Source organism: Corvus moneduloides, chromosome 1 (assembly GCF_009650955.1).
Source record: "Corvus moneduloides isolate bCorMon1 chromosome 1, bCorMon1.pri, whole genome shotgun sequence".
Taxonomy (NCBI): Eukaryota; Metazoa; Chordata; class Aves; order Passeriformes; family Corvidae; genus Corvus; species Corvus moneduloides.
In genome coordinates, this window is record NC_045476.1 from 1,019,581 (window position 1) to 1,045,048 (window position 25,468).

The following is a 25,468-nucleotide window of genomic DNA, read 5'->3' on the forward strand; positions in this document are numbered from 1 at the left end:
CCCTCTTCCCGGGGGGAACAGCCGCTCCACAGGGATGAAGCCGTCCCCGTATCCATGGAATGCTCCCTGTCCCACATCCCGTCTCCCTGATGGGCACAGCCCTCTCCGGCTGCTTCCCCTGGAAGGTTTCAGGGTGAGTAGGCTGGGAACACCTTCCCGTTTAATTAAACTGCAGAGTTAATTCTGCAATGACTCAGAGCTGCGTGTGGCTCCCACCCCACCAGCTCCTCCGAGTCTGGAATCCTGAGGGATTCCAGCAGCTCCTGCCTGGCACAGGGCACTCTCCGAGCCCTCCCAGCCATTCCCTGCAGAGCTAGGGACACAGTCCTGAGGGTTTACCACGCTCACGGATGTTAAAAAGTGGATATTCCCATAAGGGAATGGTTTCCTAGAGAAAGGAGTCTTCTCCCGTGGGTTGGAGCAGAGCTTGGTCCATAAACCTGGACCCACAGGCCCTCGCAGACCCCCTGGCACCCCACTAAGGGGGTCTGGGGGAGTCTCGGCGCTGTCCCTCTGCTCTGCCAAAGCCATGGGAAGGGGGGACCTCAGCTCCCGCTCCTCCTTCCCTCTGGAAAAGAGACTGGGCTGTCCCTCAGCCCCCTCCCTCAGGGGCCTGGGGCTTCCTCAAGTCCCCCCTCCACAAGCTGAGGTCCCTCAGCCCCCCCAGGAATGGGGGGGTCCCCCCTGCTCCTCTTCGGGGCTCGATCTCCCTCGGCTCCCCTTTCTGAGGCTGGGGACCCTCATCTTCCCCCAAGGGCTGCGGGGGTCCCCCAGCCCCCCTCAGGGACCAGGGGGTCGCGCAGCTCCCTCCTAAGGGGACTGGGGGAAGTCCCCTCAGCGTCCTCCCTCAGCCCCCACCCCAGAGACCGTGACCTCCTCAGGGGTCGAGGTCCCCCCTCAGTGTCCCTTCAAGGACCGGGGTCCCCGCTCAGGAGCCGGGGGTCCCTCACTCCCCGCCCGGGGCTGAGGTCTCTCAGCCGCCTCTCAGCCCCCTGAGGGGTCGGGGTCCCTCATCCCCCATCAGGGACTGGGGTGCCCCTCACTCCTCCTGAGGGGTCGAGGTCTCTCAGGTCCCCCTCAGACCCTTCAGGGCTCGGGTGGTCCCTACGCCCCCCCCCCGCCCCCGGGGGCCGGGCCGCACCTTGAGCGTCACATCGCAGAGCTTTCCCTGCCGCCGGATCTCGCCCATCACTCCATACCCGCGGCTGGGCAGGTCTCCCACCGAGAAATGCACCAGATCCTCGGGATCCAGCTCCGGGTCCGCCGCCGCCGCCGCTTCCAGCATCGTCCCGGCCACTCCCGTGCCGCTGCCGTCCCGCTTCGCCCCCGCCGCGCGCTGGCCCCGCCCGGCCGCCGTATGCGGAGCCACTTCCGGGCTCTCCCGGAAGTTGCCGTTGCCATGGAGAACCCGGAAGTGGACGCTGCCATGGCGACCCCGGACGCCACGCCGAGCCCAGCTGTAGAGGGGTCGCAGGTGGGACAGGGACCGGGGGATGCCCGGGGGGGTGCCCGGGGGGTCGCCCTCCCCTCCTCAAGGGGTGATCGGAGGTCGTATCCCCGCGCAGGCGGCATCAACCCTCCAGGCATCACCCCCCTTCCCCGGGGCATCACCCCCCCCCACACCTCGGGAGGTGCCTTGGAAAGTCACAGGGTGGTTTGGGTTGGAAGGGACCTTAAGGATCATTCCATTCCCACCCCATGTCTCCGGGTGCCCTTCTCACGTGCAGTCGGCTCTGTTTCTCACTGGCAGGAGGAAGATGAGCAGGAGGGGCTGGAAGAGAGTCAAAGCTCCGCATCCAAAGCAGAGACCGAACGAAGGGTAATTCCAGCCGGGCCCAGCCAGTATCCTGGAATGGTCTGGGTTGGAAGGGACCTTAAAGTTCATCTCATCCCACCCCCTGCCGTGGGCAGGGACATTTCCCGCTGTCCCAGGCTGCTCCCAGCCCTGGCCAAGCTCCCTTGGGCACTGCCAGGGATGCAGGGGCAGCCCCAGCTGCTCTGGGCACCCTGTTTCTTCCCATCTCCTCGTGTTAATAACCCCTCCCAGGAATAGTTTCTTTTGTCCTCACGTGTCCAAAGCCCCCCACAGGGCCTTGCTGCAGCGAGGGAAATGCCACTTGCTCGGAATTGGTTCTCTCCCTGACTCATAGCGGAGTTTTCCCCCCAAATTTCCCCTTCTTCCTTTCCCTGCTGCGTATCTTGCTTTGAAGAAGTCATTCACAGCTGCTCCAACACTTGGTTCTGGGTTTTTTTGGACAGAGTTCTGTGACCTCTGTGAACTCCCAAGACCAGGAGCAGGAACAGGAGCAGGAGCAAGACCAAGACCAAGACCAAGACCAAGAGCAGGAGCAAGAGCAGGAGAAGGAGCAGGCTGAGGATGAGGAAAGCATCATTTCCTCACGGCTCTCTGACACGGAGCCCAAGGGTGACGCCCCCAGGTATCACCCAAACGTTCCCCTGGTTTAAATCCAACAAGTCCTGCCTCAGCTCAAACCTCCACGTTTCATTTTAGAGCAGTCCCAGCAGGTGAAGTGTGAGAGGTCACTAAAATCCTGAATGTACCAGAAATCCCCAAGATTTTGTCCCAAACTAGAAGTTGTCACTACACAATTATTGAGCTCGGGCTGTCTGGAGGAAGTGACTGAGGGAAAACATGGGATCTACGCATTCCAGGGGCTTAAAAATCCTCAGTGCACGTGGCTGTAGCAGCTGGATGGGCCCTGTGCCCTCCTGGTGTGGGTTTTACCCAGCAGATCCTCCAGCCTGTGGATATTTCCTGCAGGAAATTGCCAATCAGCTGTTTGTTGGGAATTGAAATGACTTTAAAAAAGGCTGCGTGTGACCAAAGAAAATCCCTCTCCTACTCCTGCAAACACTTTGCTTTCCAAGGCTAAGAGGAAGAAACCCTGTGTGTATCCAACACTCCTGGGCCTGGTACACACGAGGAAATCAGAAAATCAGGATCAGTTTGACCCTCCTCTTCCTACATCCTCCGTTTTCCAAGCAGGACAAGGCTGGAAGGAATTTTCAGCAAGCCCTTGCCCGCAGCTGTTTTTAGTGGGGAATAAAAACTGCAGCTGCATAATGGCCAACACTTGATTTTTAAATTTGACTCCTCTGCCTCACCTTTAGCTGACAAATACTATAAATTTCAGTTTAGGCAATGCAAGATTCTCCTTTTCCTCTCCTCAGAGCACCGAAGCGAGTCCAGGCGTTCGTGCGGGTCAAGCCAACAGCTCATTTTGCCCAAGATATGATCAAGCTCGGGTCGGACAACAAGGTAGAGTAAAAGAAGTTGGAAGTGGGAAAGATTTGGAGTTTGAGTCCAGCTTTTCCCATGGGAAAACAGGATTTTTCCATCCCTTGAGGCCATGGATAACAGTTTGGGGGGTGCTGCTTCACCCGTTCCTGCTTGGCAGTGGTTTTGTCACGGCGAGGGTGAGCATGGAAAATGCACTTCCCGTGGTACAGTCACCAGGAAAACCCTCAACAGGACTGGGACTGGCTGATCCAGGAGGAATTCCCAGTGATAACCACAGTTTGGCACAGTCTGTTTCTATCCCCTCTTATGCAAATCCCTCCCTCTGCCTTCTCTTGCTTAATTAAGAATTTCCCTGAGGCACAGAATCACAGGAAGTTAAACAGATGAGCTTAACCACGTTTCCTTTTTATTGGTGATATTTATCACTAGAAATCCGAGAGCATTACCAGATATTTTTAGGACATCTAGAACTACCCAAGGCAGTAAAATAACCCTGTTATTTGTGCTCCCTCTTCTGCTTAACCCCAGGTCCTCGACTGCTGAAAATCCTCAGGGCTGCTGAGTTGATCTTCCTCTCTTTTTGGCTTGCAGAGCATCAATATCTACATCCGAAGGAGTCCCAGGGGAGGAGCTGTGAACAACTCTCACACTGACTGGTCCTTCAAGCTGGATGGGCTCCTCCACAACACTTCCCAGAAAATGGTTTATGAGACCGTGGCCAAGGACTTGGTGGCCAAAGCTTTGCAGGGCTATAATGGTGATTTATTGCAATTTTGATTATTTTGATCATAAAAAGAGACTGGATTTGAGGAGAGATCCATTTTTTCTGTTGGAGGCTCCCTCCCCAGTTTATTCTTTTGCTTTTGAATTTTTTTTTTTAGGCACCATCATGTGCTATGGGCAGACTGGGGCTGGCAAAACCTACACCATGACTGGAGTGACCTCTGACTACAGACGCCGAGGGATCATCCCCAGAGCTATCCATCAGGTATCCAACAGGATCTGGGTGGGAAAAGAGGTGGGAGAAGCACCAAGGAACACTCTGGGATCAGCTCTTGCTGATATCCAAGTGTTTTAACACAGTGAGTATGTTTTATGTGGGTTTTTCCCCTCATTTTACCCAAGGGATGATGGTTAAAGAGTGAAGGAGTTTTATTGGCATTCTCAGAGGTTGTTCCTCTTTAGTTGCTGTTTAAGTTCTTGCTGCTCCCCAGATGTCACCGAGCCTTCGAAAGACGTGTTTTCCAAAGTGTCCTTTCGTGAAATCAGGTTAAAACTGATCATAAAATCGTTAAAAATACACCTCTAAGGCACAGAGACACTGGCACAGAGCAGCTGGGGCTGCCCCTGGATCCCTGGCAGTGCCCAAGGCCAGGCTGGACAGGGCTGGGAGCAGCCTGGGACAGTGGGAGGTGTCCCTGCCCATGGCAGGGCTGGCACTGGATGGGCTTTAAGGTCCCTCCCAACCCAAACCATTCCAGAATTCCATGATTCTGTAGGATCATTGAATCCAAATCCAAGCTGAGCCCTCAGGGGCCACAGCTCAGATTTAGCCCCACACAGCCCCAGCTGCACTTGGAGCTGTTCAGAACTATCTCTGTATAAATACCTATATTGCATAATTTCATATCTTGTATACATCTTAGTGTGTTTATTTCCATTTTATATCTATTTATACTTTATTTATATTTTTACCTGTTTCTATTTTATATCTATTTTTCTCTTGCACCTATTTATATCACACCATTTATATCTCCCATCAACATCTACATAAATATCTCCTCTGAAAAGCCACAAATACCTACAAATTCTGCCTGTGAACGGACACAAACCCTTTGTCTTTGTGCAGATCTTCAAAGCAGCTGCAGAATTCCTCAATGTCATGGTCACTGTCCGAATTTCCTACCTGGAGATCTACAACGAGGCCTTGTTCGACCTCCTGGCGCCGGAGCTGGCCCGAGGATGCAGGGACACCCAGCTGGTGGTCAGGGATGGCCCCCAGGGGGTTTATGTCAAGGGGCTCTCCATCCACCCCGTCAGCCATGAGGAGGAGGCCCTGCACCTCCTTTTTGAGGCAAGAGAAGCCAAATATTCCATTAGATCCCACAGTTGTGGGTGTTGGCTGAGGGAGGAGGCGGAAAGGCAGGAGCGGGTGGCCAAGATGGTGGAAGGAGGTTCAACCACCCCTCTTGAGTGTGGGTAGAACGGCTGGGAACTCTTGATCTTGCAAGGAAAATGTCCCTGGCTCAGGGATTCTGGAAGGTGCTCCAAGAAAAGATGATTTGGGATGGTCCTGGCACTGCTGGAATTCCCAGCAGGGCTGTTCAGGGTGAGAGATTTGTGAGGGGTCTTTGATTACTTAGATCAGCATCTGTCTTTTCCTCATGGCTGTTTCGGTTCTTGAGGAAATCAGGGATAAATAATTGGATCTGGATGCAGGAATTTTCAGCCAGGGCCATCTGGTGTCCTTAAAGTCTTTCTCTGGCCTTTTTAATGACACAGTGCTGTCCTGGGCTCTGGAATGTGCAGGGACTGCCTTTTTCTTTTTAAAGAGTAGAAGGAATGTGATGATGGCTGGGAAAGCTGGGAACGTCCAGCCTGGAGAAGAGAAGAATCCAGGGAGAGCTCCGAGCCCCTTGCAGGGCCTAAAGGGGCTGCAGGAGAGCTGCAGAGGGACTGGGGACAAGGCCTGGAGGGACAGGAGCCAGGGAATGGCTTCCCAGTGCCAGAGGGCAGGGCTGGATGGGAGATTGGGAATTGGGAATTGCTGGCTGGGAGGGTGGGGAGGGGCTGGGCTGGAATTGCCAGAGCAGCTGGGGCTGCCCCTGGATCCCTGGCAGTGCCCAAGGCCAGGCTGGACATTGGGGCTGGAGCAGCCTGGGACAGTGGGAGGTGTCCCTGCCATCCAGGGGGTGGGATGAAATGATCCTTAAGATCCCTTCCAACATCCCTTTGTGTTCCTGTCAGAGGTTCAGATCCGTGGCCATTTGAAGCTTGGGGAGCTCTTTGCTTTTCCAGTCATCAGGAAATGGGAAGAGCCACAGAGATGTTGCCTGGCTTATCCTCAAAAAGCCACAGTTCCATGAGCTGAGCCTGGAATTTTCTCTCCATTGGCAGGGTGAGACCAACAGAGTGATAGGAGAGCACACCCTGAATAAGAATTCCTCCAGATCCCACTGCATCTTCACTTTGTACATTGAGGTGAGAGCTCCAGCCTTGTTCCTGGGCACTGAAATGGCTTCCTAGGGGTTCAAGAGGACCTTTGCAGTTCTGGTTTTTCCTGTGTTTCAGTTTTGTCTGCTCCTAAGTGCAGGTTCTCTTCTTCTCTCCCTCAGTGTCGTTCCAGAGATTACACAAATCCCAAATGCCTTAAATCTAAAATCACCTTAATTGACCTGGCGGGATCCGAGAGACTGAGCAAGACTGGGGTGAGTGATGGGAGCTGCTCAGGTCCCTTTGGAGCCCACACTGTGGAAAAACAGGGAAGGGAACGGAGCTGGGGAGGGGCTGGAGGATTCCTGAGGGAGCTGGGAATGCTCAGCCTGGAGCAAAGGAGGCTCAGGGGGGACCTTGTGGCTCTGCACAAGTCCCTGACAGGAGGGGGCAGCCGGGGGGGTCGGGCTCTGCTGACAGGGAACAGGGACAGGAGGAGAGGGAACGGCCTCAGGCTGGGCCAGGGGAGGCTCAGGGTGGATATTGGGAACATTCCTTCCCCAGAAGGGCTGTCTGGCCCTGGCACAGCTGCCCAGGGCAGGGGTGGAGTGCCCATTGCTGGAGGGATTTAACATCCATGTGGATGTGGCACCTGGGGACATGGTCAGGGGTGGCCTTGGCAGTGCTGGGGGATGGTTGGACTCGATCTAAGAGGCCTTTTCCAACCTCAGCAGTTCCCTGATTCCATGCCATTCCGTGTTGATCAGAACCAAAATGGCATCAAGCCTGTGACAAACACACAATTTACCCTTTGGGAAGGAAATGCAAATCCTTGTAGACTTGTAATGGAAAACCATGGTTTAGGAAAACTCCTTTCCAAACTGAGGAAAGCTGCAGATGATGAATTTTTTGGGCCTGAATTAACTCCTGACCCTTGGAGTCAGCGCTTTCCCCCTCGCCAGGGAATATCCTCTCTCCCGCTGTTTCCCCATTATGGAATCTTTTCCTGTTGGTCTCCATTGCAGTCGGAAGGGCAGCTCCGGGTCGAAGCCTCCTACATCAACAAATCCCTGTCGTTCCTGGAGCAGCTCGTCATCGCCCTGGCCGACCCCAAGCGGGAGCACATTCCCTTCCGCCAGAGCAAACTCACCCACGTCCTCAAGGACTCACTGGGTAAGAGCTGGCAGTTCCAGCAGCTCCTGGCAAACTGGGGTTTCAGGCAGCAGATCAAGTCCTAAGGCTGTAATTCATCGTGGAACCCTGGAATGGTTTGGGTTGGAAGGGACCTCGAAGCTCATCCAGTGCCACCCCTTGAGGGACACCTCCCACTGTCCCAGGCTGCTCCAAGTGTCCAGCCTGGCCTTGGGCACTGCCAAGGATCCAGGGGCAGCCACAGCTGCTCCGGGCATCCTGAAAAGCAGAACCTTCAGAAACACCTGGAACTCAGAGTTTTCATTCCCATCTTCCTCCTGCATCCTCATTCCGTGAGACACAAATTTCCCCTTTATTTTTAAGTCACTCTCTGCCTCTTTTTCTGTGCCCTTTAGAGGGACAGTTACACTCTGGCTGTGTCCTCTATGCTTCTTCAAACTGAAAGTAGCCTTGGGTGGGATACTGGGAAGGAATTCCAGGCTGGGAGGGTGGGCAGGCCCTGGCACAGGGTGCCCAGAGCAGCTGTGGCTGCCCCTGGATCCCTGGCAGTGCCCAAGGCCAGGCTGGACACTTGGAGTACCCTGGGACAGTGGGAGGTGTCCCTGCCCATGGCAGGGGTGCCACTGGATGATCCCTGAAGCCCCTTCCACCCCAACCCATTCTGAGATTCCTCTCCTCTGATTTAATCAGCACATCATATCAGGCACTGCAGAAAAGGAAACAACAACAAAAAAATCACCCCAAATTGTGTTATTTACTTTATTTTTGTTATCATTTCTTCCCAGGGGGAAACTGCAACACTGTGCTGGTGACGAACATCTATGGGGAAGCATCTCACGTGGAAGAGACTGTGAGTTGAGGGGATTCCTGCAGAATCCAAGCCCTGCTCCTGCTTGGTTTTAAGGAACAGTCTCTGGAGGCTTTGGCAGGGAAACATCCCAAACTTTGGAGAGCTCCTCTTATCCCAAAGGCTCAAAACCAGACTCCTGTCACATGAGAGCCTGCAGCACAGCAGGCAGGAGCTGCTCAGATTTAAGCTCACTGGAGAGTTGTTGTTATTACTATTATTATTATTATTATTATTTAATGTGTTTCCATGGGACATCACATCACGGACTCACTGGAATTGCCCCAGTTCCCAGCAGAGCTGAGCTGGCTCCTTGCTGGAGCAGGGATCAGGAGGAACCTCCCAGGAGGTTGTTTTTTAACCTGTGAAATGATAAAATAGGTGAAAATCCCCCTGTGGGAGCTGGATCCGTAGCAAACAGGAGGGAATCACCTGGAGCAGTTCATACATTTTAGATTTCTGTGCTCCTGGATCTGATGGAATTAAGTAGAAAATATTAGGAAAATGATATCTCTGCTCAAATCTCTCTGATTTCCTTTAAACCCTTTGTTTTCCAGCTGTCTTCCCTTCGCTTTGCCACCAGGATGAACTGGGTGACAGCAGAGCCTGTCCCCAACGAGCCCTTTTACAAGGAGGTACGGACAGCAGGGGCTGGAGGAAGGGGGATTATCCCAGATTCGTTCATATTTAGGATAACACCCGTAAAAAGCAGAGGAAAATCGGGTAGTTTCATAAACAACCCTTCCTGAGCCAAGCTGACACTGCTGGTTTTAGGTGGGTGATGAAAGGGATCAATATTAATCCCTTTTTCTGGGGAATGAATTACAATTCCCTGTTCTGAGGCACAGCCTCACATCTTCCCTGACACCTGGGAATTCTTTCTCCTGCATATCCCAACTTTTTCTGATGGGATTCAGCTCTCAACTGAGAGATTTTATTATGAATTATTCCTCTGATATGCAGGGAAATCATCTCCAGTCCTCCTGCAGCTTTATCCCCGTTGCTGCTGGTAACAGAACAGCTTCTCCACAATTAGAAAACTTGGTTAATCAAGGAGATCATTTAAAAGAAAAGGCCCACAGGATTTTAGATGCCCTGAGTACACTTTCAGAGTGAAAAACAAACTGGAGGAGCTGGAATTGGAAGGGAACTTTTGTGCTTTGGTGCTCCAGAGGTCACTTCAAAGCAGCTCAGTGTCCACTTCTCCCCGAATCCCAAGATTTTTTTATATTCACTTTTCTGAAAACACATTTGAAATAGTGAATCCTTGGAGATATTCCATGGATATGGAGAAATTCAGTCAAATACAGCACAGGGAAGTCTCTCCTTTGTCCCAGTTCATGTCAGAGCTGCTGAGTTGAGGGCAGAGGTGAGCCCTGCACAATGCTTGGCTTCCAGGATAATATCCCAGAGCCCAGAACTCACTGGTCCCTGCGGGTCCAGGTCAGGAAATCATCACTTCATAAAGCAGGTGGCCCTTCTTTGGTGGCTTGGGCAGACTGTGCAGGCAGGACCCAGCAGAAACCATCCTGTTGGGGGCTAATCAAAGGCAAAATGATTTCCAGACCCACAAATTCCCTGCTGCAGGCCCTGAGGGAGCTGGGATCCAGCTGGGATATTGTCCAGCAGCCAATTTCGTGCTGTTTTTAGCAGGGTTTTTTTTCCCCAATATAATTCAGTCATTTGCTCACCCTTTTTTCCCTGTCAGGTGTCAGTGAAGGCTTTGGAGGAGGAGATCCAACTCCTGAAGCAGGAGCTAAACATGCAGAACTTCATCGTAAGGAGCACTGGACTCAGTGTCCAGGGGGGTTGTGTCCTTCCTTCTGCTTCCAGCACCATCCTTTGGGGCTTAGGGAAACCTCCCAAGATCCCACACAGAGGGATTGTGTTGGAATCTCAATCCACTGGAGATGGTTTCTTTCCAGGCTCCTGATGCCTTTCTGTTGGTTGGTTACTCCCAAATCCCATCTCCTGGCAAGTCAGGTGATGAGAATCCCAAGCAGAACTGGGCACAGCAATGCCAGGTGTCTGCCAGACCAGTGGAATCCCAGAATTCTGGAATGGTTTGGGTTGGAAGGGACCTTAAAGCCCATCCCATTCCACCCCTGCCATGGGCAGGGACACCTCCCACTATCCCAGGCTGCTCCAAACCAAATCCAGCCTGGCCTTGGGCACTGCCAGGGGTCCAGGAGCAGCCACAGCTGCTCTGGGCACCCTGTGCCACCCTCACAGCCAAGAATTCCTTCCTTAAATCCAGCCTGAATCTCCCCTCTGGTAGTTTAAGACCATCACTCCTTGTCCCACCATGGCAGGACCTGCTCAGAGCTTTGTCCCCACTGTTCTCCCAGGCCCCTCAGCTGTTTGTGACTCCCTGATTCTCACTTTTCCATCTTTTTTTTTTCAAGGCAAATCATTCCTTCATAAGTTACAAGCCCCTGACTGCAGCCCAGAGAGAAGAAATCAGATCTCAAGTGCAGAAATACCTCAGAGGAGTCATTAAGGAAATCGATGTAAGTGGTGAAAAAAGGACTGAAATCCTGATTCCACCCCATTTTCCTCCAAGAGAGGAGCAGTGAAAACATCCTTGGAAGAGGCTGTTTTCCACCCCAAACCCACCACAGAGCTGTGATTTAATTCCTTTTTGCATGTTAAGTGTGTTGCATGTTTTCATTCCATTTTTGCTGGTTTGGAAGCTCCAGGAGACTTTCCCTCAGTCTTAAAAACCCTTTAAATTGATTTATTTGGAACTCCTTTAGAGAATTAATACCGAAATTGATGGCTTTGTACCTCTCTTCCTCAGATAGTGAATGTCAGGCAGATCCAGGAGGTGTTTAGACAGTTCAAAGTGATTGTAAGGTAAGTTCATAGAATTCCTGACTGGTTTGGGTTGGGAAGAGCCTTAAGGATCGTCCCATTCCATGGGATCCCATCCCATGGGCAGGGACACCTCCCACTATCCCAGGGTGCTCCGAGCCCTGTCCAACCTGGATTGAAGGTTCAAACGAGGTGATGGCACTGAGCAGAGTTGGTTTGGCTTGATGTGACCATCAAAAGCTTCTGGGAAGCCTTGAAATAACCATCAAAAAACTTTAATATCCAAGATCCCTAAAGGAATGTCATGGAAAAGGAGAGGAAGAGAGCGGACAACAGGATGGGTGTTGAGGGATAAAACCACAGGGAAAAGGTGTTTTTCTTTGGGAATCCGACCTTGGCAGGGATCCCAGGTGTGTCTGTGTGGGACAGGATTCCTGAAGGGCTGGTTTTTCCTCAGCCAACAGGAGGAAGAAGTGGAGTTCAGGCTCCGCAGCAAGTACGGGCTGGGACACGGAGACTTCGCTGCTGACTCTGAGGCCAAGGCTGAGTGGAGGGCTGCTCTGCACACTGAGGAGGCTCAGGACAAGCAGGAGGACACGGTAATGCTGGGGCTTGACCTGGCCCAGAATCCACCTTAGAACCGGCTCCTTTGCTGCCAAAATGGGAATTGCCTCCAATGCAGCTTTTCCCTGCTGAAATCAAACTCAGAAACCTCAGTGGGGTGAGTTTGCCAAAAAAAAAAGTGTCCAGAGCAGAGATGCAGCATTATAAAAGGAATTTCTGTCAGCAGAGGGATTAATTGGGCCCTTTATCTGCACAGAATAATTTATTAAACGGGAATTAGAATCCCAGAATGATCTGGGTTGGAAAGGATGTTAAAGATCATCCCGTTCCATGGGGTGGGACACCTCCCACTATCCCAGGGTGCTCCAAACCAAATCCAACCTGGCTTGGACACTTCCAGGGATCCAGGAGCAGCCCCAGCTTCTCTGGGCACCCTGTGCCAGGGCCTCCCCTCCCTCCCAGCTAGGAATTCCTTCCCAAAATCCCATTTAAACAGGCCCCCTTTCAGTTTAAAGCCACCTACAATGCCATCTACAAAGTGACCTGTCCAGCGCTGGCGTGGGGAAGGTGAGGTCCTGCCTCTGCTGAGATCCCTGTGTTAATCCTTATAATTTCTGGAGCCAAGTGTAGAAATCACACATAATCCATAAATCCTGCCCTGGGCTCTCACAGAGTTTTTAATTCCCAGATGAGGCCCTAGCAGGGGAGGGAGGAGCTGCTGGGCGAGGCCTGGACAGTTTCCATGGTGCAGACACATGGGTTGTTCCTCTCTGCTTCCAGGGAAGGGGAGATGAAGGGGATGAGGATTTGGAGCCGGAAGAGGATGAAGAGGCTCTTGAGGGAAGTCCTCCTGTATCCCCCGTTCCTGATGGGAAGAAGGAAGCCAAGAAGGACGATGAGCAGCTCGTGTGAGTTAAGCAGTCAGAAAGTTCTCCTTTACCTCCGATAATCACAGAATCGTGGAATTGTCAGGATTGGAAAAGCCCTCCAAGGTCATTGAGTCCAACCATCCCCCAGCCCTGCCAAGGCCACCCCTGCCCCCTGTCCCCAAGTGCCACATCCACAATGGCTTTTAAATCCCTCCAGCAATGGGGACTCCACCCCTGCCCTGGGCAGCTGTGCCAGGGCCAGACAGCCCTTCTGGGGAAGGAATGTTCCCAATATCCACCCTGAGCCTCCCCTGGCCCAGCCTGAGGCCGTTCCCTCTCCTCCTGTCCCTGTTCCCTGGCACCTGCTGTCACCCCCAGGGCCTTTCCCAGCTGCTGTCCCCAATCCTCATGGTGCCCCAAGTGCAGGACCCAGCAGTTCCCAGAGCCCAGCTCTGGTCAGGCAGGAATGTGCAGCCCACGGAGGAAGGAATGGAGGGAGCTGGGAGAGCAGCAGAGAAGGAGAAGAGATTTGGGGAGGGAGGGGGGAACAATCAGTCCTGAGCAGAGCAAGAGCCTTCAGTTTACACAAATAAATCCCTGCTTGGCTCCTCCCTGACATTTCCCTGAAGTCCTCGTGCCAGGGAGCAGAGGAAGCACCAAGGCTGTGGTGGCCACGTGAGCCCTGGGCTCTGCTGGGCTCTTCTGCTTTTAGGGAGGCACCAGGAGATCTGGCCAACACTCTCCTGTCTGTGTTCCAAGCCCCACTCTCCTCTCGCACTATTCCTTAGGAAGAAATTCCCTGTGAGGGGGGGAGGCCCTGGCACAGGGTGCCCAGAGCAGCTGTGGCTGCCCCTGGATCCCTGGCAGTGCCCAAGGCCAGGCTGGATTTGGTTTGGAGCAGCCTGGGACAGTGGGAGGTGTCCCTGCCCATGGCAGGGGGTGGGGATGGGCTTTAAGGTCCTTTCCAACTGAAACCATTCCAGGATTCCATGATGATTCTATTCCCTGCAGTTGAGGCTGGAGGGGTTTGTGGAGGGAAAGGAGCAGGGAACCAGGCTTGGTGTAGATGTGGGGTTGGATCAAATCCTTGGAGATTTCTTTTGGAGAGGGTTATCCTTTGTCCAGGTGTGCCCAGAGCTGGACAGGGTGGGACTGTTGTCCTTGAGATCCTTCTCAAGAGAGCTCATCCGGCCTGGCCTGTATTCCATAGGATCCAGGGCAGTTCCTCCACTCTAAGAATGAAGGACTTTGTGGGAACAAGGCTGATTTTATTCCTTGTCACTGGGTATTTCCCTGGAAACTCTGGTAGCAGCTACCTCAGATCACCAGTTTTGAAATCAGCAAAGCCAAACCCGCTGCATGTTTTGCTTCCAGTTCCTCTGGTGAGGAAATGAACAAATCTGGTTCACCTTTTCCCCCTTTTTCAGGAAGGAAATAGGTGGGAGCCCTCCTCCTGAGCCAGGCCAGGATGAATCCTCACCTTTAGAAAGTCCCACCAAGGATGTGGATGAGGAAGAGGAAGGAAGTGTGCAGGACAGTGATGAAGAGGTCCCAATCTCATCTTCAGGGGAGGATTCCCAGAAGCCTGGGTAGGTTTTCCCTGTGAGGGACTAAATCCCCTTTTCCAGAGGGTGTTCTACACCGGAACGATTGGATTGTGTTCCCTGAGTGCACCTACAAGGGAAGGGGGAGAGCTCTGGAGATCTTCAGGGAATACAGGACAGGAGCGGTGCTGGGAACACCCTGAGCTCCAGATGATGGTGGTGAGGGTCACCTCTGTGCTTCAAGCTCTGCCCGGCCAGTTGTTGTTGAATTCTTTTGAATTTTAATTAATTTAATTTCTTTAATTTCATTTTATTTAATTAATTTAATATTTTAATCTCTGAAAATTTCAGCATCCCTTTGGTGAGTGGGAAAATTGCAGGGAGTCCTCACATCCAGCCAGAAATCCCCACAGGCATGGAAATGGGTCAACAGAATCATGGAATTCCAGGCTGGCTTGGGTTGGAAGGGAACTTAGGGATCATCCCATTCCCACCCCCTGCCATGGGCAGGGACACCTCCCACTGTCCCAGGCTGCTCCAGCCCCAATGTCCAGCCTGGCCTTGGGCACTGCCAGGGATCCAGGGGCAGCCCCAGCTGCTCTGGCAATTCCAGCCCAGCCCCTCCCCACCCTCCCAGCAGGGAATTCCCAATTCCCAATCTCCCATCCATCCCTGCCCTCTGGCACTGGGAAGCCATTCCCTGTGTCCTGTCCCTCCAGGCCTTGTCCCCAGTCCCTCTGCAGCTCTCCTGGAGCCCCTTTAGGCCCTGCCAGGGGCTCTGAGCTCTCCCTGTGTCCTTCCCTTCTCCAGGGGAACATTCCCAGCTCTCCCAGCCTGGCTCCAGAGCAGAGGGGCTCCAGCCCTGGAGCAGCTCCGGGGCCTCCTCTGGGCTCTCTCCAGCAGCTCCAGGTCCTGGTGCTGTTGGCCCCGGGGCTGGGGCAGCTCTGCAGGTGGGGAATCACCTGAGTGGGGCCGAGGGGCAGAATCCCCCATTTCCTGCTGCCCACGCTGGGGCTCAGCCCAGGATGTGGTTTGTGGATTCCAGCAGAGCAGCGAAGCTGTCACAGGAGAATTCTCTCCTGGAGCTCCCCAGCCAGGTTCCGTTCCCTCCACGCGGGATTTGTGTCCCTCTGGCACTGCTGGGGCTGCCAGGACAGGCTGCTGCAGCTGCAGGGGGCACATCCCAGAGCACTCCAGCAGCTCGGAGCTGGCTCTGGGAGCTGGAGCTGTGGCACTTTGCCCAGGGGCTGTTGTTTACAGCCCTGTGCCAGTGCTTTGGCACGGGAACAGCGTCACACAGCCCTGGAGGAGCTGGAAAATGCCCTTAAGAGGTTACTCAGGGAAGGCAGGAGTTGGAATCTGGCTTTGCCCAGGCTGGAGTGAGGAATGTGGAGCCTTTGGTTGGAATGAGATGAGCTTTAAGGTCCCCTCCAACCCACATCATTCCATGGTTTTCTGTTCCTCCCTGCTGCTCCCAAATCCATCCTGCTCTCCAGGAATATCAGCAGCACCCAGCAGCATCTGTGGGCTGTGACATTCTCCCTTGCTTTGCTGGGAGTGCTTCCCACTGGAATAACACCAGCTGTTCACGGGGGCATCAAAGCCCCTTCATGGAAAAGTCGGGAATGGCACTTGGGATTCAGACTTGGAAAACAGGCAGGACTTCCAAGGCATGGCAGCAGTGCTGTGGGGCCGGCCAAGGCCCGGAGCTGTGGGGTTTGGCTGGTGGAAGGGACGGATCCGTGCTGGGAATCCAGCACGGGAAGAGCACAGGCATTTGTTTAACAATGGGGAGGAACAATATCCATTCTTTCTGTGAAAATTCAATCCATGAAAGGCCGGCTTTCCAGGGAATACTCAGCTCTGAGGCATCTCCTGAGGAATATGGTGTCCGTGTGAAGGACTTTGTTCTGGGAGCAGCCTGGGGGACAGTGGGTGTTGGGGTTGGCACGGGAATGGTGCCAGGGAGCAGCCAGGACAGAGGGACCCCAAAGGAACCCAGGGAAATCCCATCCAACCTCAGCTGTGGCCATTCCCAAGGACTGGGGAGGCCACAGCTCAAATCCTGTGTCCAGCTCTGGACCCGTCGTGACAAGAGGGACACTGAGGGGCTGGAGCATGTCCAGAGCAGGGAATGGAGCTGGGAAGGGGCTGGAGAATTCCTGAGGGAGCTGGGAAAGGGGCTGAGCCTGGAGCAAAGGAGGCTCAGGGGGGACCTTGTGGCTCTGCACAAGTCCCTGACAGGAGGGGGCAGCCGGGGGGGTCGGGCTCTGCTCCCAGGGAACAGGGACAGGAGGAGAGGGAACGGCCTCAGGCTGGGCCAGGGCAGGCTCAGGTTGGATATTGGGAACATTCCTTCCCCAGAAGGGCTGTCTGGCCCTGGCACAGCTGCCCAGGGCAGGGGTGGAGTCCCCATTGCTGGAGGGATTTAACAGCCCTGTGGATGTGGCACTTGGGGACGTGGGGCAGGGGTGGCCTCGGCAGTGCTGGGGGATGGTTGGACTCCATGATCATGGAGGGATTTTCCAAGCTGAGCCATTCCATGATTCCATGCTGCGGGGCAGGACAGAGTGACCTCCCGTGTCTGTGCCTGCTTTCAGGTCCCCTTCATCCAAGGAAGAGGCGTTTGAGCTGTTTAAGAAGGAGGCTGGAAGGGAGATCCACCAGATCTTCAGGGAGAACAACAGAATCCTCATCTCCAGGAAGAAGAGAAGCTGTTCCGTGGCCAACAGGATCAACCACAACAAGCAGCAGATGGAGGGAATCACGGAGGCTCTGGAGGCTTGGAAGCGGAAGCAGAGTCAGGAGGGTGAGGAGGCAGCGTGGGACAGAGGGATGGAGCTCTGGGCTTCAGGGAATTTTGGGTGGTCATAGATTCCAGGATGGTTTGGGTGGGAAGGGATCTTAAGGATCATCCCATTCCACCCCTGGATGTGCAGGGACACCTCCCACTGGCCCAGGCTGCTCCAAACCAAATCCAACCTGGCCTTGGACACTTCCAGGCATCCAGGGGCAGCCACGGCTGCTCTGGAAAATCCAATCCAGCCCCTCCCCACCTTCACAGCCAGGAATTCCTTCCCAATATCCCATCTAAACAACCCCAGGGATTTTGCCCCTGGAAGCCACGTCAGACCCTCCATCAGGGTGTCACATCTGCAGAGCCCTGTCCCTGCTCTCTGCCCTCACCAGAACCTTCCCTTCCTTTTCTTCCCCTCCAGGAGAATTCATGGATGAGGAAGGAAAGATGATCATCAAGGAGAAGGAGCTTTCCCTCATCCTGAAGCTGAAGGAGCTGAAGGAGGCGCACAGGGCTGGCTTTGCCGAGCTGCAGGACCTGAAGGCAGAGATCCAGTACTGCCAGCAGCTCGTGGATAAGTGCAGGAAAAGGCTCATCTCAGGTAGGAGCACCAGGGCTCAGCAGCCCCCAGGTTATCTGGGATAAATCCAGGCTGGAGCACTCACAGACCCTGGAATCCCGGAATGGTTTGGGCTGGAAGGGACCTGAAAGTCCATCCAGTTCCAATCCCCTCCCACTGTCCCAGGCTGCTCCCAGCCCCAGTGTCCAGCCTGGCCTTGGGCACTGCCAGGGATCCAGGGGCAGCCCCAGCTGCTCTGGCAATTCCAGCCCAGCCCCTCCCCACCCTCCCAGCCAGCAATTCCCAATTCCCAGTCTCCCATCCATCCCTGCCCTCTGGCACTGGGAAGCCATTCCCTGTTCCTCCATCCCTTGCCAAAGTTCCCATCCTCTGTTGTCCTTTTTCCTGTTGCCTTCCAGGCTGGATTTTATCCATGCTCAGGTGGGGTTTTCTGACCTAACCCTGAACTGCTGCAGATCCTGTCTCCCAGACAATGTCCCTCTGCTCCCTGGGCACACCACGACGTGGGGGAAAGAGCCTCCCACAAGGAATTTTCCAACAGTGCTCCCACTGCTGGCCCTGGATCTCATCCCTGATTTTATTTAATAGAGGTGGTGGTTAAGGAATTGCCCTGGGACAGGGCTTGGGCTCTGGATTCCCAGTATCTCCTCTGTCCCTGTGTGATTTCCAGGTTCCAGTGTTGCAGCCTTGTCAGGAAAAAGAGCTTGGCCACAGCTCTGCTGGGGAAATCCCTGCAAATTCCTGCTGGGCTCCACCTTGGAATCTGTGGATTCAAACTACCCCTGCTGTATCCCTGGATTTGCCTCTCTGATGGAAGCCAGTCCATGTCTGAATTCCAGAGCCCCAAACATTTGGATGCTGTGCACATGGCAACGTTTGCCAGGGGACAGCTTGGATCCATCAGAGCATCCCACGCTGGAAGAAACGCACGGATCATCCCAGGGATAAACAGGGCCCGATCCCAACTCTGCCACCGCTTCCCGTTGGATCCGGGTTTGGCATTTTTGGGTGCTCCAGATGTTTGCTGTTTGTTCAGACATCCAGGACTCACCCGGATCGGGAGGGGAGTGCCTGGGAAATGCCCGGGATTGCTAAGGACGTAATTCCCACCCGCTGCATGTTCTCACTGGCTATTATGGGATGGCAGGCAGCTGTGCTTGAGTGCGTGGGACTGAAATCCGAGTCGCAGGCGTGCTGCTCGTTCCAAAGGGATTCCAGGGGCTGCAGGAGCGGTGCCTTCTCATGGCCAGGGCACTGTCCCCGGAGCTGGCCACCACCTCCCGGCCACCTCAGCACAGCCATCAGCCTCCTTAAATTAACTTTTCCAATTGTTTAAACTCAAAATCCTGGAGTTCTGAGCTGTCTGAGGGTTTAAGAGCACTGAGATCCCACCTGATCCATAGGGAGAACCAGCCCACGATGTCTTCTGGGTCATTAATTACAGCCATTAATTGCCTCTCTTTGCTTTGCAGAGTTTGAGATCTGGTACAAGGAATCCTTCCTTATCCCTGAACACGTGAGGGAAGCTCTGAAGCCTGGTGGGAACACCAGAGCAGGAATGATTCCCATAAACAGAGTCACGTGCCTGGTGAGTTATCCCGGAGTTCTGCCGGTTCTCCTTGGGAGCCACGTGGGGGGTGGTGAGGGAGCCCGTGGAAGGAGGAGGAGGAGGAGGAAAAGGAGAAGGAGGAGGAGGAGGAGATGGAGCTCTGTGAGGCACAGAGGGAATATCTGGAGCCACATCCTGCTGCCACATTCCCTGCACTGTTCAGAGGCTAAATCAGGACAGTGACTGAGGCACCTGGGCGTCTGTGGAATATCAGGAACGGGGCAAAGTGCCCGGGGCTGCAGGGATGGTTGGGAGCCTGATTCCCAGCCTGTGGGATCCGAGGTTTGCAGCCAAACCCTCGTGGCACTGGTCGGTACCAGTCCTGTGGTAGGAGCCACCACTGTGGGGGCCGGGGGCTTTTGTCATCCTGAAAAAACACATTTCGGTTCAAATCCCCATTTTCTGCAATTCTTGCATCCAAAAAAAGTGTGGCCAGAAGGAAAGGGAGGAATTCTGCCCCTCTGAGGTGATTCCCCACCTGCAGAGCTGCCCCAGCCCTGGGGCCAACAGCACCAGGACCTGGAGCTGCTGGAGAGAGCCCAGAGGAGGCCCCGGAGCTGCTCCAGGGCTGGAGCCCCTCTGCTCTGGAGCCAGGCTGGGAATATTCATTTTCCCTGTGGGAAAATCCCAACCCTTGCAGGTTTTTGTCCAAAGCTGCTCCTCCAAGGTGTGGGAAGGGGAACCTCTCACTTCCCAGGCTTTTCCTGGCTGAATCGGTGTTCGGTGCAGCAAACGGGATCGTTATCCCAGGTCTCCGGTGTGTGCCTTGCACATGGAATGGGGAATGCTTTTCCTGGCAGGACGAAGATGAGCAGGACAGGTTTGAGCAGATGCAGGAGATGGTGCTGCCAGAGAGCCCGGGCTCCGAGCCCTTCTACAGGGCCAGGATGAAGACGGAACAAAAGGTAACCCCAGCTGGGCCAGGGAGAATCCCACAATGGATTGGGATGAAAGGGACCTTAAGGATCATCCAGTGCCACCCCTGGATGGGCAGGGTCACCTCCCACTGTCCCAGGCTGCTCCAAGCCCCAATGTCCAGCCTGGCCAGAACAAATTCCACCAGAGAGCTGGGAATGTTCCCCTGGAGAAGGGAAGGACACAGGGAGAGCTCCGAGCCCCTTGCAGGGCCTAAAGGGGCTCCAGGAGAGCTGCAGAGGGACTTTGGACAAGGCCTGGAGGGACAGGAGCCAGGGAATGGCTTCCCAGTGCCAGAGGGCAGGGATGGATGGGAGATTGGGAATTGGGAATTCCCTGCTGGGAGGGTGGGGAGGGGCTGGGCTGGAATTGCCAGAGCAGCTGTGGCTGCCCCTGGATCCCTGGCAGTGCCCAAGGCCAGGCTGGACATTGGGGCTGGGAGCAGCCTGGGACAGTGGGAGGTGTCCCTGCCCATCCAGGGGGTAGACTGGGATAATCCTTAAGGTCCTTTCCAACTGAAATCATTCTGGGATTCCATGGAAACACCTCAAAAGCAGCTTTTCAGTGCTCCAGAGAATCTCCCAGGGGTTCTTGACCCTCCTTGGAGCCTGCTGGGATCTGCTATTGGCAGAGCAATGCTGCTGTGATGGGGATTTTCCCAGCTTTTCCCAGCACCACTTGGAAAGGCCGGGAAGGTGGTTGGGTTTATTTTTCAGGAAAAAAGCTTTGCCAGGTGAGAGCTGTGCTGAGGTCAGTGATCCCTTTGTGTTCCTTGTTCCCAGCACACCTTCAACAGGACCATGGCGGCCCTCCAGAAAATGAGCAGGAAACCCGGCCTGGTCACGGCTGCTGGGAAGAAGAAAGCCCTGTCCTTCCTGCCCATCACATAGCCTGGATCCCAGCATTCCCTAAGGAATGCCACCTCAGGAAGTGCCTCCTGCTTGCGTCCACCATGGATTTATAAGAATAAACAGCAGGAAAAGCGAACCACGCAACCTTTGGGCAGGCAGGGAGTCCCTGGGCATCGATCCCGCTGTTTGGACAGGACATGGGCCAGGCAGCTCCAACAGCACCACTTGTTTTCCTGAGCCTCTGGAAAAGGCAAGGTCATGGCAGAGAGGTTGCTGTGGACAACCCAGGCTGCTCCTGATTCCCTCTTTCCTGGTGCTGGAGCCGCAGGATTCCTGGGCTTGTTCCCTCTGGAGCAACCAAGTCATGGCTTGGCCTGTTGGACCTGCCTGGAGAAGGGAACGGAACAAAGATTCATTTCTGGGTAATCATGGAATGGTTTTGGTTGGAAAAACCCTCCAAGATTGAGTCCAACCATTCCCCCAGCACTGCCAAGGCCACCCCTGACCATGTCCCCAAGAGCCACATCCACAATGGCTTTTAAATCCCTCCAGCAATGGGCACTCCACCCCTGCCCTGGGCAGCTGTGCCAGGGCTGGACAGCCCTTTCCCAGAGGAATTTTCCCAATATCCACCCTGAGCCTCCCCTTGAGGCCGTTTCCTCTTGTCCTGTCACCTGGGAGCAGAGCCCGAGCCCTCCTGGCTCCGACCTTCTTCCAAGGAATTCCCAAGAGCCAGAAGGTGCCTCCTGAGCCTCCTTTTCTCCAGGATGAGCCCCTCCAGCTGCCTCAAAATTATTTGGGAGGCTGGAAGAAGAATGCTGAAAGCCCCAAAGTCAACCCCCTGCAGCTGCCAGGAACATCCCCCTGCCAGAACCAGCACCAGCCATGGTGGGAGCATCCCTAATCCAAGCAGCCCAGATTTTCCACCTGCTGCCCCCATGTACACGGAAAGTGGGAGAATTAAGGAATCCACGGTTCCGTTTGCTTTAATTCACTGCAGCTTCCTTCTGTCCCCATAACAGCACCTGTCCCCTGGAAGGGCACTGGAGAACATCCCAGAAATCTCCTTTTCCTTCTAATGACCCATTTCCAGAGGCTCACGGAGCTGCTGGGAATTCAAGGCAGGCTGGATGTCCCAAGAAAACGCTTCCACACGACTGGAACGGAGCCTTCCTTTGTCCTTCCCTCCACCCACCCCTCCTCTGCTTCCCACCCCATCCCTGTGGGTCCCTCCTGCCCACACCCGAATCTGGGAAAATCCCAGGAATCTCAATATTGGAAGCTGTAAATGTGGTGCCAGTGTCTGGGAGTGCCGGTGATGCCAGGGGTGATGCCAGGGGTGTTGACACTGGGCTGTGGGCGACCCCGGGGTGCTGGTGCTCCAGGGCATGGGAGATGCAGGGAAGCAGCTGACCCCAGGATGGTGTGCCATGGGTGATCCAGGGGTGCTGGTGATCCCAAGTGTGACACCAGTGAGATCCTGGTGTGGTCCCGGGGAGATCTCAGTGATCCTGGGGGTGATCCCAGTGTGATGCTGAGGAGATCCTGGTAAGATCCTGCCTGTCCCGTGAGTGATCCAGGTGTAGCCCTGGTGATCCTGGCAGTCCTGCAGCTCATCCAGGTGTGGCCCCAGTGATCTCCTATCGGATCCTGGCGAGATCCTCAGGATCCCAGGGGTGATCCCAAGGAGATCCTGTGTCCAGTCCTAGTGCGGCCCCAGGGGAATCCCACTGAGATCCCGGGAACAGTGTGGCTGAACCTGGTGCGGCCCTGGTGATCCTGGGGAGATTTCAGTGATCCCGTAGCTGATCCTGGTGATCCTGGGAGTGACCCAGGCGTGATCCTGAGGAGATCCTGGTGGTGCAGTGGCTGACCTGAAGCAGATCCCGGCAGTCCCAGTGTGCCCCGCTGACCCCTTCCCGGATCCCGGTGGGATCCCAGTGACACCCAGGCTGATTCTGGCGTGCCCCCGGCGATCCCTGGAATGATCCCAATATGGTCCCAAGAAAATCCCGGTGGTGCTGCGGCTGATCCCGGTGGGATCCCGGTGGCACCGCGGCCGATCCTGGCGTGGTGCCGGTGCCCGCTGTGGCCTCGGCGATCCCGGGGGCGATCCCGCTGTGCGCCGAGAAAAATCCCGGCGGGGCCGCGGCTGATCGCGGCGACGTCCCGGGCCCGATGCCGGCGCGTCCCGGGGCTCGGCGGCCGCTCCCGGAGGGATCCCGGTGCTGCGCGGTGCCGCGGGAGGAGGAGCCGGCGGCCGGGGCGGATCGCGGCGGGGCCGGGCCGGGCTGGGCGCGGGTGGCGGGGGGGCCCCGCCGGACCATGTGAGGAGCCCCGACGGGGCGACCGGGGCCTCCCCGGCCAGGGGGCACTTGCGGAGCCCCGCGCCCGCCCACCCACCATGGGGGATTTCTACGACCCGGAGCACCCCACGCCGGAGTAAGCGCGGGCCCTCCGCGGCCTCGGGCCCGCCGGCACCGCGCGACCGCCGGCAGCCGGGCCGCTGCCCCTTCCCCTTCCCGTTCCCCTTCCCATTCCCGTTCCTTTGCCCCTTCCCTTTCCCTGTCCCGCCGCCCTTCCCCTTCCCTCCGTCCTCCCGCCGGCTCGGGGTAGGCCGCGCATCCCCGGCCTTGCGTGATGGCCGCGGCCGGGCCGGGCGCGGGGAGGGCGGGCAGGGAGCGCGGGCAGGGCGGAGAGCAGGCGGCGGGAGCGGCGGGAGCGGCCGCGCCGGGGGTGGCGGGTCGGCTCGGGGGCCGTGTCCCCCCTGTCCCTGCCCGTGTCCCTTTCCCTTTCCCTGTCCCGTCCCTGCCCGGGGGTGCGCGGGGGGAGCCGGGCGGAGCGTGCGGACGTGTCCCGGCCTCCCCGCGGGGCCATTTTTCAGTACCTTCTTTATTATTATTATTATTAATGTTATTTTGTCTAGTTACCGAACCCCGTCTTGCTTTTACCCCTGGAATTCTCTCCCCCCGGGCGGCCCCTGCCCTGACCCCATTTTCTGCCAGGAGGAAGGAGCCAGGGAAGGGGGAGCAGCCTAATGGCCGGGAACTCTGGTTCTCCTCTGGATGGGGAATTTCACCAACCCACCCCCCTCATTCCATCAGGGCCTCCGGCTTTATCGCCTCTCTGAGAAGTCACTCCGTCCCTGCTGGGTTTCTCCCCCTCCACCACTTTCCCGCTGCTTCTTAACGCTATTTTTACAATTTTAGACTTTCTTGGTGAAGGATTATGGGGCTCCATAAACTTTGCCGGCTCTGGGGTGGAAGGAGCAGACATCTGGCATGGAGCACCCCTCGAGCGACGGCCAGATTGGAGGCAAAGCTAAAAATGGTGGTTTTTTTGAGCAGGGACAACAGAGCAAACCTTTTTTGAGCGAGTTCTGTCTGTGCCCACCTGGAGCAGCTGAGGAACAGCTTCCCCTTGTTGCAGCTGAAACGGTGCCGGTGGCTGAGGCGTCTAAAATTAGTGGGGAATGGAGGATTTCGTTTGGAACCCAGGTTGTGTTTTGCCAGACGTGGCTCCCGGGATGGGAGAGCCTGGAGTAAATCCTGGTTTACTTCAGCTTAACCCTGGTGGGACGGTCCCTTCCCGAGAGCCCCTCTGGGTCCAAACCACTCTCCTGTTCATCCCAAAACTTTTAGGCTAATTTAGGTGTTTTGCCTCTGTAGTTTGGAGCGTGTGGAGGGATCCTGGTGCCCGAGGTTGGGCTGGCACTTGGAATTTGGTGGCCAAAAGTGTCCGGGTTGTCCCACGTCACCGTTTGTTGTCTAAAAGTGTCCAGTGGCGCCAACCCGGGCTGCTGAAAGGAGCCGGAGCGGCTCCTCTAACGACTTTTTAATGGAATCATGGATTAATTGGCCTGATTTTGGGATTTCCTTGGGGCGTGTTGGGACTCAGAAAGTTTTCAGGAGGTGTCCTGGTGTTTTTAGGGTTGTTGTTCCCCCGTCCCCACCCGGAATCCCGGTGTTCCCTCCGTGCCCCAGTCGCGTTCGTTAACGGCGTGCCTTAATTTGGATGTGCTTTTCCCAGCACGGAACTTCTACCTGGAGAGAAGGATTGTCTGGGAAAATTGGCTGAAGGTTGTTCGAAGTGTCTGAGGATCTGCTGGCTGTTTGGGATGACGGGAATTCAAACCAAGCCATGCTGGCTGTGGGGTGTTGGTGGCTTCCCCCGCTCCGTACCCGCCGCAGGGTGGGATGAGCAGGGATGCACGGGCTTCTCTTTTGGGATGAGTTGCTTTTGTAGCTCGGAGCGTTGGGATTGTGCTGCTTGGAGAGGGCTGATCAGAGGCTGGTAAATCATCAAGCTCAGCCTTACTTTTCCTGGGAGTTATTCACAGGATGTTTTGGGTGGGAAGGGGCCTTAAGATTATCCCATTCCACCCCTGCCATGGGCAGGGATCCCCTTCCACCATCCCAGGTTGCTCCAAGCCCTGGCCAGCCTGGCCTTGGACACTTCCAGGGATGCTGCTGAGCTGGAGCTCCGTGCTGGCCGGAGAAGGTGGATGCTGA

At 55.4% G+C, this 25,468-nt stretch overlaps 2 protein-coding genes across 5 annotated transcripts in view; both read left to right on the plus strand.

The window, feature by feature from the left end:
* The first annotated feature begins 1,228 nt into the window (after nt 1–1,228).
* Nucleotides 1,229–21,093, plus strand: KIF9 (kinesin family member 9). 3 transcript variants are annotated; one of them, XM_032127984.1, is made up of 23 exons: nt 1,229–1,474; nt 1,751–1,819; nt 2,260–2,438; nt 3,193–3,280; nt 3,854–4,019; nt 4,144–4,250; nt 5,112–5,336; nt 6,380–6,463; nt 6,598–6,690; nt 7,441–7,588; nt 8,353–8,417; nt 8,972–9,049; nt 10,123–10,191; nt 10,820–10,924; nt 11,215–11,270; nt 11,686–11,827; nt 12,573–12,700; nt 14,089–14,250; nt 16,806–17,014; nt 17,424–17,603; nt 19,055–19,170; nt 19,992–20,096; nt 20,889–21,093. In XM_032127984.1, the coding sequence occupies exons 1-23, from the start codon at nt 1,229–1,231 to the stop codon at nt 20,994–20,996; spliced, it is 2,928 nt and encodes a 975-aa protein (XP_031983875.1). In that variant the 3' UTR covers nt 20,997–21,093. The 3 variants fall into 3 exon arrangements, with proteins under 3 accessions (XP_031983875.1, XP_031984045.1, XP_031983961.1); XM_032128154.1 differs by lacking the exon at nt 14,089–14,250; XM_032128070.1 differs by lacking the exon at nt 10,123–10,191.
* A 2,174-nt stretch (nt 21,094–23,267) lies between these two features.
* SETD2 (SET domain containing 2, histone lysine methyltransferase) overlaps nt 23,268–25,468 on the plus strand; it is a 53,617-nt gene continuing 51,416 nt past the window's right edge. For both annotated transcript variants that reach the window (XR_004243762.1, XM_032128599.1), the window contains exon 1: nt 23,268–23,399. Coding sequence is in view for 1 of the 2 variants with exons in the window: in XM_032128599.1 (XP_031984490.1) it covers nt 23,362–23,399 (38 nt within the window). In the remaining variant the exon portion in view is untranslated. The remainder of the gene's footprint in view (nt 23,400–25,468) is intronic.

Bases quoted from the DNA above. Each gene is read 5' to 3' on its own strand.
- KIF9 (XM_032127984.1), top strand. From the start codon at position 1,229: ATGCACCAGATCCTCGGGATCCAGCTCCGGGTCCGCCGCCGCCGCCGC. The intron at 2,439-3,192 runs GTATCACCCAAA...TCCTCTCCTCAG, and splicing joins CCCAAGGGTGACGCCCCCAG to AGCACCGAAGCGAGTCCAGG. The intron at 17,015-17,423 runs GTGAGGAGGCAG...CTTCCCCTCCAG, and splicing joins GCGGAAGCAGAGTCAGGAGG to GAGAATTCATGGATGAGGAA.